General features: G+C 39.5%; 1 protein-coding gene across 1 annotated transcript; it reads right to left on the bottom strand.

Annotated features, from left to right (window-relative positions):
• Nucleotides 1-1,443: 1,443 nt before the first annotated feature.
• Nucleotides 1,444-10,828, bottom strand: LOC125487769 (coiled-coil domain-containing protein 171-like). The gene is made up of 6 exons (XM_048620033.1): nt 10,211-10,828; nt 9,679-9,868; nt 9,001-9,145; nt 6,275-6,449; nt 3,913-4,103; nt 1,444-1,536 (listed from the first exon to the last, which is right to left on the bottom strand). The coding sequence occupies exons 1-6, from the start codon at nt 10,302-10,304 to the stop codon at nt 1,444-1,446; spliced, it is 888 nt and encodes a 295-aa protein (XP_048475990.1). The 5' UTR covers nt 10,305-10,828.
• Nucleotides 10,829-13,941: the final 3,113 nt, after the last annotated feature.

The following is a 13,941-nucleotide window of genomic DNA, read 5'->3' as shown; positions in this document are numbered from 1 at the left end:
CAGAGGGCTTATGTAGAGAACTTTCCAGATTCAGTCAGCTTGTGCTGGGAGTTGTTCAAGAGAGAAAAGTGCATTAAGCTCCACAGTAATGAGAAATCATTTGATAAAGTAAAATGTGCTAAGCAACATTCGCAAGAAAAGGAGTTTAAAGTAATAAATAATCTTAATAACTTATTTTGTTAGTCCCAGGCCAGAGAGTTGGGATATAGTCAGTAGGAGCAAAGTGAAGATTTTTACAAGTTTAAGGGCAAAAAGAAAAAGGAATTGAAACTGTAGCAGATATAGTACAACACTGGAAGGAAACAAAGTCAGGACATAGTAATAATAATAAAGAAAGAGTTATCTACAGTGCCCAGCTGATGAATTGAAACTTTATTCACTTCAAGCCCAACGAGCTATTAAAAACAAATGAAAAACATTTTCAGAAATGAGCCGAGCTGGACTGGGTCTTGTTAAAAGTAAATTGCAACAATGTTTGGATGCTGTACTAAGGTGTCGTGATACCACATGGATTACTTCTACTGCGTTAAAAAAGTCTTTGAATCTGTGTGTAAAGCATAGAGTGATTTTGCCTTGTTTATCTTCATTTCTGTTGTTAACAATAAAATGAAACAAACATTTATCAAAACAAAGGCTGCAACTTGTATGCTTATGTTTTACTAGAAGATCACCTTGGGACTTTTATTTAAAATGACAATCTGTCCAAGACAATCTGTACAATCTGTAAAGAGAGTCAGTATGTACTATCTTTTCTTTTGTAGATCTGACAGCATCCTTGCATGTGCGATTAAAAGTGAAAACTAAGAAATAACCCATGCAATTCCCCTCACCTCCTCCACATTGCGTGCTGGTAAAGATCTTGTAGATGGAGATCTTAGAATTCTTTTGAATTGATACGAACTGCCATTTCTATGCTATAATCTAACATGTTACAAGAAGTTTGAATTACCCTTGTTGAAGGTTGTGTAATTCTGTTCTTAAAACACTGCAATCTGTCAAAATTATGATTAAACCACCTCTCTGAATCTGACAAATCTTGTAATTGTGGAAATAGCAAATTTGACTTGAACAAAACTATAGATTTTTAAAATAATGTATTAAATATTTACTATGTTCCAGCTTCTATCTCAATCCTATAACCTGTGACCAAATCTTTACTTGCTTTCAACAATGTGATTGAAGAGTGAGCGCGTGTGTTTTTTTTAGTCTCCTGTTTTACCCTTGACAGAATTCTTCATGTCATTTGCCACTTAGTCTGCTTTATGAAGTTGCTCTTGTTAGTTGCTAGAGATCTTAAATAGCTGAAGCTGGAATGAAATTAACAGTCAGGAAAGTGAAATTCAGGCCACCAAGACCATTAGATCTTGAGAGCACATCGTTCTTGGAAGTCAGTTGCAAGAACCTTCACTTCAGCTCTGACCATACAATCTGGACACAAATCTGTTACTCCCCAATCTTCACACTTGGACAACAATAATAACTACAATACATTGCATCAGAGACCAATGTCTGATGCATGTTTGTAGTACTGGAGCTCTACTCAAGACAAAATAAAGATAAAACAAAATTATGAATATGAAAAATAAATCAGTAAAGGTAAGATCAATAGTTTACAAAGAACTGCGGATTCAGCAAGTCTGGCAGCATCAAGAACGCATTCTGAAGAAGGGTCACTGAACTCAAAACATTAACTTTACTTTCTCACCACAGATGCTGCAAAGTCAGTACCTGCCTGGCTATTAAAAGACTAAATTTATTACCTTAATTGGACGTCTAAAATTTCTATAAGTCAGTAGAACCGTTAGCCTCAGAAAACCTTTTAACTGATTGAACACTTGTACTTATTCTGAACCATCCAGCATAACTCTGTAACAAAACGGCTATGGCAATCAAACTTTTAACTCAGCAAACTGACTTTGCCACAGGTTTTAAAATGGGACTAAAGTATGTGTTACCCATCTACTTTTTTCACTAAATCACTGAACCACTGAATTAAGCTGTAATCCCAATAAACTATGGTGTGGGTTAACTAATCATTGAATCGCTTACAGTGCAGAAGCAGGCCATTCAGCTCATTGAATCCAGACGACCTTCTGAACAGCATCCCACCCAGACTCATTTCCCCCTAACCTTATTCTTGGTAATCCTGCATTCCCCATGACTGATCCACCTAACCTGCACATCTTTGGACTGTTGGAGGAAACCGGAGCAGCTGGAGGAAACCTGCACAGACATGGGGAGAACATGCAAACTCCACACAGTTGCCAGAGGGTGGAATCGAACCCAGGTCCTTGGCACCGTGAGGCAGCAGTGCTAACAACAGAGCCACTGTGTTACCCTTAATGATCTATATCACTCACTTTCCTGCAATTTCTTTCACCATAATGCAGCATGTGATACGAATAGGCTGTGACTTGCAGAAACGAAAAGAGCACATGCACAAATAAGGTCCAGTGAACTATCCACCTGGCACCTTTATTATTAACAGAGAGCACAGATTTAATAAATGTTAAATTCAACATTTGCAGTACTTGGCCATTGTATTAATTTAAAATCATCTCTGTGCCGAATGATGCCAGGCAGGAGATAGGGGTCATTTATTGTGGGTTCAGCTCTCCTCAGAGAGATGTGGTGGCTCTGAGAAGAAACTTTGACTTTAGATTTTTACACTTTCCACTTTTATTTCTTGGCTGCAGGCTTCTTCAATTGTTTACTGTCCTTTGGTTTCTTCACATTTTTCATTGCTTTCCCCTGGGTTTCTTTCTTGGGCAATTTTGAAGGAGCCAGAATCACCCTGTCCCTTTGTCTGCACTAGGGAGCTTTCTCCACCTATTGCCTGATCGAGAACCTAACCTCAGACCAGAGCTTCTCCTCATTGACCCACTACCAGTTGAAGCTACCTTCATGGCAGCCAGACAAACCTCTTTGTTATCGCTGCAACCTGCCACAACGTTATTGCTGATTTATAGTCTGAGTAAATGCTATAAATGCTAAGAGTAACCAGTGCCATCTGCACATGCATAGACTATAGCCATCCTGACATATACACTCAGTACCCAATAACCAAGGCAATTTTTCAGCATATTCAGGCTTATTTGTCTTAAGCAGAAAGGAAAAAAATGAATTTCTTTCAGAAAGCAGCTAACAAATCATTTTAAACTCGCAATGTTGTTTATTTGCAATTTTTAAGGAAATCAATATCAGAGATCTCATGGTTTACAGCAGACTGGAGCTGTACATCTGCCAAAGTAATGATTTTGACAGGAGACGAACATTCAAGAGACTTCACCTGTCTTGTATGACATAGGAGATTAAACCAGCTTTGTCTTACTCAATTTCTACTCCAAAAGGGCACATTGATGATCCTCGTTAGCTGTTGTAAAAGGTATACCAGGGCAGAGGAGCAGTGCAAGGAAGTAATCAACTCACGTTATTTTATTGCATGTCCCAATAGCAAAATTATGTTTTTTTCTCTTTAGTGGACACACTAGTGAAGAAGGGAAGGCAAACATTTTTGTATAGCATTTGGAAATTCAAACATTGAATTCAAAGATCTAGAGAGTGAGGTAGAAGAATATTTCAGTGGAACAGAACATTGCTTAGTTTTCTATATATCAAGACCACCCCCACTTCCTCCCTCAGGAACAATGAATTCCTTAAGATTTAAAGGGATTAAAGACATCAGATAATTGAAAAAGAAACAAGAGGAAAATCCTTTGTTCACAAGGACAAGGATGTTGCGCTTGTATGCAGTGGGATGCTATTGTTATGCAATTCTACACCAGCTGAAACATTGGAAACATTTCTTGAAAACATGAATGAAGTTATTACTGTAGTATGTTGCAATCCTGGGCAGTTTACAAACAAAAACACACACAATTTTCGAAAGAAGTATTTGCTATTATTTGGTACCTGCAGGATAGCATCAATTCGATTCCTCTCAGCAATAAGGAACTCGTTTTCTGCATTACAGGTCTGAATAATTTTATCCCTGTCCTCTTGTTCAGTTTGGAACCTCTGGTGATCATCTTCCCTTGCTCGTTTACAAATTTGTAGAGTTTTTTCCAATTCCTTCACTTTCTGTTGAAGTTCTGAATTTTGCACTGTTAATTACAAAAATGGAAATTAATTTAGATACTACCTTTATAAAGCATTTACAGTTTTAATACGCAGCGTAGCAAAATTGCAAAAACACAAATCATGTGAGTAAAATACACATGTTATTTACCAGCTTGCATGTGTCTATCTCACCATTTATCCATTGATTAACTGGTGATTTTGATGATAGTTAACCATTTGTTGAGGAATTTCAGTAAACATTAACAAGCATCTCAAAGATTTCCCATTGAAATCACTACATCATGCTGGGATAAGTAATCTGACAGACTGGAATGATCAAAAGGCTGTAATTTCATTCTGCAAATCATTAGCAAATTCAATGTGCTGTTATACCCTTTCTCTTCAGTGTCTCAAGTGTGAAAATACACACATTAATAAATACGGATTTTGCTTGCACATGTGAAAGATATTACTTTACAGTTAATGGGCAAGCGCTGGTTGTAAAGCAGTCAAATTTCAAGATCAACCTGCAAACTTAAGACCTACAAAAATGTATTTGTTATTACTGAACAGTTTCTGGTGTTCATACAGGCAACACAAGTGATTCATGCATCACAGCAATGCAGCAAATTCAATGAAGCAGCATATCAGACCCAACTGGGATCAAGTAAACTATTACATTCCCTGTTTATATTGAAAAAGATAGAGGTTTCAATGAAAATACATCTCCCATGCACAAAGGAAAGAATTTAATGCAGGTATTGGGTGCCTTGCTCACCAGCTGGGCAGCTGATGAGGACCTTTCATCACTTGTAAAAAGGGTTAGCACATGCATTGAGTGTTTCTCAGGCTTTGTGCTCCTTGATCCCAGGGAATTCCCACACTTGGCAGCCATCCACTACAATCATCACCAGCAAGATCTGTGGCAGCTGGCAGCAATGTACTCAAGATTGCGCCTAGGATTGCTGAATGACCTGAGCTACAGATGAATTATGGGGACTGTGAAATGGTAGTCAGAGACAGGGATTTGAGCCTCAGTGGGTCTCTCCTTCGTAATGCCGGATCTCCCAGACACCAAGTGCATTTAAATGCAAGAATTCTTGCAGCCAAGATGCAAATAAGACAGGTTGGCATGACTTGTCCAGATTTAGGTTGAGGAAGAGGAAAGAGTGCATTAACCCTAATCTATCAAGTGCCACCTCACCTCAACTTCACCCTCCTTGCCCTCTACTTCATGAAGGGCTTTAATTTTCACCCAAAGTGTTTCTACAACTGTTGGAAGTTAAAGACTTGATGAGATGTTCAATACAAATCTAACATTTGTTGAGAAATAAGAATCATCCAGCAGGAGTTTCTAGAGCCTAATTTCATAGCCAAGGTAGGAAATTATCTTTCAGAACTACCAGGTCTCCTAGAGCACTGTGCAGTGAGTCAGTGAATGTGTTCATCATGGAAGGAGAATATACTGTGATAAAGGCCATACAAGCCAGTGGAAGAATTTGACAAGTTGGTTAGGAATCTCAGAGTCATAGAATCATACAGCACAGAAACAGACCCTTCGATCCAACTCATCCATGCTGACCAGGTTTCCTAAAATGAATTAGTCCCATTTGCCTATGTTTGGTCCATATCGCTCTGAACCTTTCCTATTCATGCACCTGTCCACATGTCTTTTAAATGAGATTACAAGAGTTCAGAGACAGCATGTTCCTACTCAGGTGAAAGGCAAGGCTGGTAGGCATAGGAAATGCTGGATAACTACAGGAATTGAGATTTTGATCAAGAAGAAGAAGAAAGCATGTGTCAAGCACAGACAGCAGAGATCGAGTGAATCAGGTTGTAGACATGCTCACTGAGCTGGTGGGTTTGGTTGCAAACGTTTCGTCACCCTGCTAGGTAACATCGTCTGTGTGCCTCCAGTGAAGTGTCGATGTTCTGTCCCACTTGTTATTAATGTGCCTCTGTTTGCTGGGGTGGTTGGTATTACCTCTGGTTCTGTTTCTCAGTGGTTTATACATAGGGTCTAATTCAATGTGTTTGATTCACACCCCCTTACCAAGTTATAACAAATGTAATCTGAAATTGGTGTGCAACTAATTTTTTTTAATAATTTATAAAGATACTAGCTGTACAATGTGTTGTATAAATTACTTCAGGAAAAAGGCTTTAACACCTTCTTATAATTTTTTTCTGGAAACACAAGAATTTCAAGTACCTTTTAATTGTGCATGTACTTTATGAATAGAATCTATTCTGTCTTCTGAAGTACATTTTACAACACTGGCTTCCTTCTTGGCCACAGCTAGCTCATACTCCAGGGTCTGACGCAGTGCCTCTCCTTTCTCCAGCTGTGCTCGCAGTCTAGTAACATGGCTTTCAAATGTTGCACGCTGTGAAAGTGAAATGATATTAACAAAGCAATGCATTTTCAAACTTTAACGTGCAGCATTATATTTGCTAATACTGAATCAGAATGTTTTCTACAGAAATAGTTGGAAAATATTGCAACAGCATGGATGAAACACAAACATGCTTGCACGGTAGAATGATATATTCGTGAAATGCAAATATTTGCTGTTTTGGTAAAAGAAAACTATGTTGTTCCCTACTCTATGCCCTATGTCTTATGTTCCACAAAACACACACTGAAAGAACAGTACATCTTTTATTTTCTCCAATTTAATCTCCAGGAGGTCTATAGATCAAACATTGTAGGTATTATAAAAGTTAAGACAGAACACGAAACAAAAGAGAAATTTCAAATGAGTCAATTCATCATCCTCAAGGAAGCTACATAATATTTCAGATTGTCTATTGCTTATTTAAGACTACAAAATTAAAAGTAGAGATCAGACTATTAAACGGTAACACCAAACAACCAGGAACATTATCGAACAGTACAGCACAGGAACAGATCCTTTGGCCCACCATTTATGTACCTACTATAATGTCATTCTAAACTAGACCCACCTACCTGCATATGGTCTGCATCCCTCTATTCCCTGCCTGTTCATGTGGCTATCTAAATGCCTCCTAAACATCACTATTGTATCTGCTTCTACTGCCTCTCTGGCAGCGCATTCCAGACATCTACCACACTCTGTGAAAAAACTTGCCTCATTCATCTGCTTTAAACTTTCGCCTCTCAACTTAAACCTGTGCCCCCTCATGACATTTCCACCCAAGGAAAAAGACTCAGACAATCCACCTTATCCATATGTCTCATAATTGTATATACTTCTATCAGCCTCCAGCACTAGCATAAATAATCCAAATTTGACCAACCTCTCCTTACAACTCATGTACTCTCATCCAAGCAACATCCTGGTAAAACACTCCAAATAGCAGTGACCAGAAGTGCATGCAACACTCCAAATGTGGCCTGACTAAAGTTTTATATAGCTGCAATATGACTTGCCAGTTTTTGTACTCAATGCCCCAACCGAAGAACACCTTCTTTACCACCTTATTCACTTATGTTACCACCTTCAGGGAGCTATGGACTTGCACCCCAAGATCCCTCCATATGTCAGTGCTCTTAAGGGTCCTGCCATTTTACTGTATGCTTTCCTCTTGCATTTTATTTCTCAAAATACATCACCTCACACTTGACAGATTAAACTCCATCTGCATTTCTCCATCCAACTTTCCAAATGACCTATATCCTGCTATATCCCTTATCAACCTTCCTCACAATCCACAACACCAATCTTCATGTCATCTTCAAACTTACTAATCAGCACACCTATATTTTAATCCAATTTATTTAAATAAATTACAAACAGAAGTTCCAGCACTGATCGCTGCAATATCAACTTGTTTCTTCACAGGAGAAATATTTTGTTCAATGAAATTTACCAATTAAACACTTAGATCCATCTCAATCTCCACCTTCCATAAATTTCAACGAGACTAAAAATTTCCAAAGATTACACTCTGTACTGTACTAAGCCCTGTTCTCTAATTCTCCTTATTCCTTGACCTACAGATCCTCGAAATCACAGTCTACAAATTGTACAGTTAGTTATGTCACCCTTCACCACTTTGTTCCCTAACCATTCCACTTGCTTAGCATTCTGTGCATCTCAGTCACACTCCACTTTCCTCCTTCATGCCATACCCTTAGCTGCCTACAGGGAAAATAAAATTGTCTCTCAGCCTTAAATATATTCAGCAATGGAGCATTCATAACCCTCTGCAATCAAGAATACCAAAGGTTAACAATCCTTTGAATGAAGAAATTTCTCATCTCAAATTGATCCCTTATTCTGAGATTGTGCCTCAATGTTCTAGATTCCAAAGCCAGGGCAAACAACCCCTCAGTGTAAACCGTGTCAAGCCCCTCCAGAATCTTGTTTCAAGAGAACAGCTCCTAACCTTCTAAAGTTCAAGGAATATGGGCCCAACTTCGTCAGCCTCTCATCACAGAGCAACCTCTCAATGCTGGGGCCAACCTAGCACAGTTTTGCTGTACTGCCTCCAGTGAAAGTATGTTCTTTAAGTATGGAAGACAAAATTGTGTGCAGTACTGCAGGTATGGTCTCAAAACCTTGTACGATTTTAGTTAAACCCTCCTTAGTTTTCTACTGTAATTCCCTTACAACAAAAGCCAACATCATCATGCATTGGTTCACTGCTCACTTATTTCCTCTTTCCAAATGTCTTGGAATTTATTTTTTCCTGTTAAATGAAAACATACTGTATAAAATCAATGCCATGAGACAATCCCAAGATAAAGTCTGATCTTCAAACGTAGAAGATCCAGAAAGGCCACCCATGCAGAAACCAATATAACTGGGAAGATCAGCAAATAGAAATTAGCAGAAAGATAATTACACAAAATTACAATTTTCTCCAATTCACACCACTGCCTGTGTCGTGCAATAAAGGTATTAATTTCATAAAAACAAGACATTTTTACAGATAGCTCTGCAAGCTTACCTCTTCATTAAATTTGCTACTTAGTTCTACTTTCTCTTTTTCCAATCTGTTCAGCTTCCACCTGAGATCAGTAGAACTACTGTCACCATCCCCAGGTTGCAACTGTTTCATTTGATTCTGGAGTTGACTAATGGTGCTCTGCAATCTAAGTAAACATTGCAAAATAAAATATGTTTCTATAATCTGAATTACGGTATCTGTAGATGCATCAGTCTGACAACATATGAAATTGTAACTAAAAGAAATATGGCTGCTAGTTTACCTACATCAATGTCACACAACGAGCAGAGATAAATGAGCAGATTGATCATGGTTGTGAGAGGCTAGTTTAGAGATAAAAGGGCAGAACACAGCAGAACCTCACTTGTTTCTTTTCCACTGATGCCCCGAGACCTTCTACACTTACCCATATGGCAGGGAGGTTTGTTTAATGTCAAATGAAGGATTAGAGTTAGGATCAACTCCAGTTGAAAAATTAACTTTTAATCACGTTAATTCCCAATCATATATTAAGGAGATTTTTTCAGGGCATTTTTATCCAGTCATATTCGAAACACTACTTAAAAACACTTAATGTCCCAAATACCATCTGATCATTTATATTTTGTTTCCCAAAGATGAATGCTTAGTTGTCTGACCAGCAATACCAACTTGCATGAATCACTACAGATGCATTACCTCTCAATATCATTAGCAGTAGAATGCTGCTTTTGCGGTGAAGTCAGTTTGGGGATTAAATTCCTTGAATTTGCACTGGCTCTCAATTGAATGATCTGGGAGCTGTTATCCGTCCCTTCAAGGGAACGTCGCACAGGGTCGTGCAAATCGGCTGCAGACATAACTTCTTTCCCCCTACATGTTTTAAAACCTTGAAGAAAACAGAAATAAAAATGTCCCGAGATTTAAAAAAAAACAGCGGATACTAGGGAAATCACTCGCGTGAGAAATCTTGCCCGCCTTCGTGTCGAAATTGCCTGCATAAAGGAACACGTGAAAAAATTAATCATAACTTCAAATTCTTTAAATAAAAGTTCGATTCTCATTTCAACCAGAGTTTGTTCTGGTTAGCGCGAAAAGAAACTCAAACTGAAACTGAGGAGCTATTCTATCCGAGCTGTGAACAGTCCAGAGCCAACACGTATCCACACTCATTTCGGTTAGTTCAGGTTAAAAAAGAGGGTTAAGAACTCAGAACCGGAGACAGACTTACTGCTCACTTCTCGGCCACCAATGAACTCTCCCCGGCCTCGCGACCACTTCGTGCTGGAGAACACGGAAAAGGTCATGTTTGTAACCAAGGACATTGGGCTCTCACCGTTGCTGAGTCGAGAAGGAAAGCAGTATCAAGAAACAGATTAATGGAGATGCTAAGCACAAAACTGTTGTATGGTATTATAAGTGGGGGGAGCTGGTGCAGGATAGCACCAGAGCGGTGCACAACTATTGCGTTTCAGTCGACCATTGTGAACAAACACGCCCGCACAACCCTGTAACCCTGCCAGATGCAGGTCTGCAGATTAAAATACTCAAAATCCAGCAATGAGGTCAAACTGGCCACATTTGGAAAGGCTCAAAAAACACAATAATAGAAAGGAGGTAAAGGGCACCGCATGGGCTGGAGGTCTACCATGCAGAAAGGAAGTGATTAGGGAAAATGGTTGCTGGGCAAACCGTAGGGAGTAGGGTAGGGGTGTTACACGGGCAAGAGGGCATCCATACAGCAGAGGGGAGTGGCAGCCAGTGGAGATCATATAGACAGGGACGGTCTAGGGACACGGGTTTCAACTGTTGCAGCACAAACTTTTCTAACCACCCCACGTTTAGGGCATGTTCCACTAAGAAACATAACTTCCCCAATCCCACCTGTCTCTCTTCCAACAGGGATGCGGGATGGAGTGTGAGCCGCCAAGAAATACACTAGGATGAGGAGGTGGTACAGGCACAGTGACATATTATGTTACATGCTCGGAAAGATGAGTTCAATTTTTACACAGCAGCCTAAATTTAAACTAAACAAACCTGCAATAAAAAGCTAGCATGAGCAAAGTTTCACCTAACGTTAAATAAAAACCGAAAGAACAGTGGATGCTGTAAATCAGAAACAAAAGAAACCAAATTGCAGGAAATCTGTAGCAGGTCTGGCAGCATCTGTGGAGTGAAATCAAAGTTAACGTTTCCTCAGTTCTGACGAAGGGTCACCGGACCCGAAACGTTAACTCTGATTTCTGTCCACGGATGCTTCAGACCTGCTGAGCTTTTCCAGCAATTTCTGTTTTTGTTTCACCTAACGATACTTCACTCAGCAGAATCTATTTTTTGGACAATACAGTCCCTTCAAGATTGCTGCTCTTAAATGCACTGGAGCTTGTACACTTGGGCACTTTTTCGTGCATTCCACGCAGCTTTCTAGAAGATATTGAATTGGTGTCTATTGGATTGTCGTGACAAAAACCCATTTTATTCATTACTGTCATTTTGGGAGGGATAGCTAAATCGTTACACAGTGGAGCCTGTACATGACCTGCAGGTCCATACCAATGCTGTTAACTCTTAACTGTCCTCACAAAAGACATATCAAACCACACAACACTATCAAACGACTTTGGAAAACGAAAGGATACTACCTGATACCAACCTAGAAACCAGATTTGACAAAGTTGAATAATCTTGGTAGAAACCAAATTTCTGTTTAAATCTTGCTGAACTCCCAGTCATTAACTGAAAGTATATCGTAACATTTCACACATTAAACAAAAACTCCCGTGATACGAGTAGAACAAAACACGTGCCGCTAACTTTGCGTTATTTTGCATGAATACATACTTTAAAACAAAATAAAATTGACAGAACACCCCTTATTCCACCCAAGAGGTCTCCTGCATTTAGACTAATCTTGAGGGTCCTTGCAGTTCTACAACTAAGATATGCCTCAAGATTCTCAAAAGGTACAAAATTTCTTGGCATCCTTTCACTAGCACTGTCAATGTACTCCAGCTCTGCTTCATAAGACATAGGATATGGGAGCAGAATTAGGCCATTCGGGCCATCAAGACTGCTCCACCAATTTCTCAACTCCATTCTCCTACATGCTCCTCCTAACTCTTGCCAATCCCCTTGCCAATCAAAAAATGTCTCTCTCTCTGTCTTAAAGACAAAGAATGATTTGACCTCCACAGCCTTCTGCAGCAATGATTCAGCCTGTCATGTATGTGGACTCCCCAGGTGAAATATGGGCCTCACTGCGTTCTTGTTCAGGTGAGTTCAAATCAGAAAATACTTCTGAAAGCCCTCTGCAACTGACTTACAACTCTGGTGGATTCTTTCTTTGCTCATTTCAGAGTTGCACCAGGCCCAGACTTTATCTGCCTTTTTTCATACGGAATCACAGAGATGACCCAATACCGAAAAAAATCTCTAAAATCATGGAACTAGCATCCCTGGGATACCCCAGCAATTGATTTAAAATAATTGTCTCCAACTTCCAAACTTTCCCTTGGTTCTAGGAAAATCACAAATAATTTAAACCACTTATTGAGGCACTGTAGACTCTGTCTCCAGCATGAGGCCCAGTGAAGGGTCTCCTATTATTTTGTTGTATTCTCATTTATAACTCTAACTTTATAAAACAAAGAGGCCACCGTTTGATTTCTAATAACTTTGAGTCTGTTTACCGGCTTCTCAAAAGAAGGTTTTCCATTCCAGTTGCATTTAAAAGTGTCAATCACCGAGTTAAAAAGTTGTATGCCTAAAACATATGAATCATAAAATAGATATTCAATAGAAAAGGCACATCCAGCCCAGTCAAGTCTACAAAGTCATCCTGACTACTGTGCCAAACACATGCTAAAATCGTAAGAGGTGCCTCACAGACTAAATTAGGAACAGCTTGACATAGCCACACTCTCAGAATCATATCTTTCAGAGTTTTTCATGACCCTACCCAAGTGTGCCCTGTAACACTAGCAAAACAGGTCCAGTAGGAGGGAACAGCTGACCCCAGAAGTCCTTAAAATTGACTCTCAATCCTATGAAGTCAAATGATATCAGACCAAACATCAGCCTTCCTGCTCCTCTGATGCTGCTTGGCCTGCTGTGTTCATCCAGCTCTACACCTTGTTATCTCAGATTAGCCAGCATCTGCAATTCCTGCTATCTAAGGAATCCTGCTGTTGATTACTCCTTACTGACCTCATTCAGCTGATGAATTGTTACACTTCCACATTGAACATCACTGGGTAAAGGCACCGAGAGTAACAAGGCCAGTCTAAAGTCATTTCAATTCACTCAAAAAAAAACAGCACACTGAATTACAGCAAAGACTCTGAGTCCCAACAATATCCGGCCTATAGTGCTGAAGACTTGTGCTCCAGAGCTAGCTGCATATCGAGCCACTTACCTGGATAAACTCTAACGACACTCAAGAAGTGCAATACTATCCAAGAAAAAAAAGCAGCCATTTGATCAGTACACTACGACCTTAAACAAATATTCACTCACTTCAGCACCAGGCTCTGTAGCAATAGTTTGCACCATATACAAAATGCATTGCATCAGCCTATCAAACCTTCTCAGCACCTTCCAAACTACATCTCTACCACCAAGAGCACAAGAATTAGGAGCAAGAAAAGGCTATTTGGCCCATCAAATCTGCTGCCATTTTTTTAATGTATGACTGATCTGATTGTGGCCTTAACTTCACTTTCCTGTCTGACTCTCAGAACACTTGACTTCCTTGTCAATCAGAAATCTTCTAAATCAATTTTGCATATAAAGTTTGAGAAGATTTGTAGCTCGGGTTGTGGATTAGGTTGTAGACATGCTCACTAAGCCGGTGAGTTTGGTTGTAAACATTTTGTCACCCTGCTAGGTAACATCGTCAGTGCATTTCTGGCGAAGCGTCGTTGTTCTGTCCCGCTTGTTATTTATATGCCTCAGTTTGCT

The sequence above is a fragment of the Rhincodon typus genome, chromosome 3, assembly GCF_021869965.1.
Source record: "Rhincodon typus isolate 14 chromosome 3, sRhiTyp1.1, whole genome shotgun sequence".
NCBI classification, from domain to species: domain Eukaryota; kingdom Metazoa; phylum Chordata; class Chondrichthyes; order Orectolobiformes; family Rhincodontidae; genus Rhincodon; species Rhincodon typus.
Note: the sequence above shows the minus strand (reverse complement) of the source record. Positions and strands in the feature narration are given on the sequence as shown.